The 1983-nt window shown below is 62.4% G+C and overlaps 1 protein-coding gene across 1 annotated transcript in view; it reads right to left on the reverse strand.

Annotated features, from left to right (window-relative positions):
- The window catches only part of ADM (adrenomedullin), a 2731-nt gene continuing 1017 nt past the window's right edge, over positions 270–1983 (reverse strand). The window contains exons 3-4 of the mRNA XM_021403491.1: positions 1731–1868; positions 270–1283 (exon numbers count right to left, since the gene is read on the reverse strand). Of these exons, the coding sequence (XP_021259166.1) occupies positions 1007–1283; positions 1731–1868 (415 nt within the window). The 3' untranslated portion in view covers positions 270–1006. The remainder of the gene's footprint in view (positions 1284–1730; positions 1869–1983) is intronic.

The raw sequence follows: 1983 nt of genomic DNA on the forward strand, positions 1-1983 counted from the left end.
CCAAGCCGTGACACGTTTCAGCCCTGGCTGGGACATGTGGGTAAGAGAAGGCCTCGGTGCCTTCTGAGCAGCTCTGCCCCAGGATTTAAGATGCACGCCCGCTCGTGGATCTACTCACTCTAATGAGATAAGGCAACGGCTAACGAAGCCTCTAACTGAGGGGTTTAGGCTAGAGCAGAATGGCCATGCTAGGTTAGTAAGGATAGGACTGAAGAAAGTAAGAAGCCTTCCGTCTGACCCCCTGCCCCCACTAAAAACAACAGAAGTGGTTTATGTAATGGTGTTTACTTTATTTCACATATTACCCATGGAGAACAGTTGATACATTCTCTACATCTTTCACCAGTCTGGAATGCGAGATAAAAATGTATGGAAAAAGAGTTTAACAACATTTGACATTCACGATATGAAAAATAGAGGGGATACAATGTTTTAAAATGCCCATATGCAATATATATATATATAAAACGTATAAAAATAAAATATATTTCCCAAAAAAGATACAAACAGGACACGACACAGAACAATCTTAAATACCGATACGTATCTCATGATCCACGCACACCGCACTTATAATTAACAAAATCCACGTACGATTGCACTTTTCCTCTCTGTTCAAGTATATCGCAGTCCCCGCAGGGACTGGTCAGTGTCCGATTCCCTGCCGGCTGCGCGGAGCGCAGTGGGTAGAGCAGGTGTGGGCCACGTCTCCGTCAGCCGGCCGCGGAGCTCCCCTGAGCGGCCCTCCCGGGGCGGAGGGGCCGGGCGGCTCCGCCGGCGATGGAGGCCCGGCCCCGGGTGCAGCGGCGGGCCCGGCGCGGGGATCGGCGCCTCCGGCGGTGCCTCTCCCGAGGCGGGGGGCGGCTCCGCGGCCGCGGCCTTCACAGCTTCCCCGCGCCGTCCGTCTCTCCGCGGGGTCCCGGCCGAGCGGGTGCTCTCCGCGACCGCCGGCGGGGGCTCCCGGCTCAGTCTCAGTCCGTCCATCCGAGGCGGCCTCGGCGGGCGCTCACACCCCGAGGACGCGGGCGCGGGGCTGCTCCTGCACAGTCCGGAGGAAACTCTCGGGCAGGGAGCGCCGGCGGCGGCCGTAGCCCTGCGGGCTGATCTTGTTGACCGGGGCGACGCCGTCTTTCACCTTGTCGCCCAGCTGGTAGAGCTGATGGGCCAGCTTCTGCACCGTGCACGTCCCGAAGCGGCACCCCATGCGGAAGGTCGGGAGGTGGGGGTAGCTGTTAACGCTCTGGCGGTAGCGCTTGATGCGGAGGTGAGCATCCTCCCGGCCGCTGCGAGGGAGGAAGAGAGAGACGGGGCGTGAGACGGTGGGGCCGGGGTGGAAAGAAGCCCACGGGCGCGGAGCGGGGAGCGCGGGGAGCCCCCGGCTGGAGGAGGGCCCGCCCCGATGGCGCAGCCCCGGCTCTGCCCTCCGCCGGGCGGCGGGAGAGGGGAGCGGAGCGGAGCTGAGCCCGCTGCCGAGAGGGAGAGGCCCCGCCACTGGAGGGCTGTTACTTTATCTGCGGAGCCAGGGCTCGAGTTACTATTTATATTTGAGTTTCGCTGTATAGGCGCTGATATCTCCCGCCGGCTCAGGGCGCGGGGAAAGGGAGGCGGGAGGCGGTTCCCAGCGGTGCGCAGCCCCTGCGGAGCTCGGGGACGCGCGGCGAGAGGGAGCCCCGGCACCGCGGATCCGGACGCTTTGCACCGCCTCGAGCGCAGCGGGGGTTGGAAGTTACCTGGGTTGCGAGACGCGGGGATCCTTCACGTCCTGGGTCCGTACGAGCGCCTGCACGTCGGCGGCCGCTCCCAGCCCTCGGGGCACGCCCGGAGGCCTCACGTCCCGCTTGGCCCGGCTCAGTACCCAGCTCGTCCATCTGCAAGGAGCGCAAGGGAAAGAGACAGCCTGTTAGCGCAAGCCTGCGGGCAGCAGCCAAACCAAATACATTCGAGGGGCGATAGTCTGCCAGCGCCGAGATTTTGACATCGGGG

The sequence above is a fragment of the Numida meleagris genome, chromosome 6 (assembly GCF_002078875.1).
Source record: "Numida meleagris isolate 19003 breed g44 Domestic line chromosome 6, NumMel1.0, whole genome shotgun sequence".
NCBI classification, from domain to species: Eukaryota; Metazoa; Chordata; class Aves; order Galliformes; family Numididae; genus Numida; species Numida meleagris.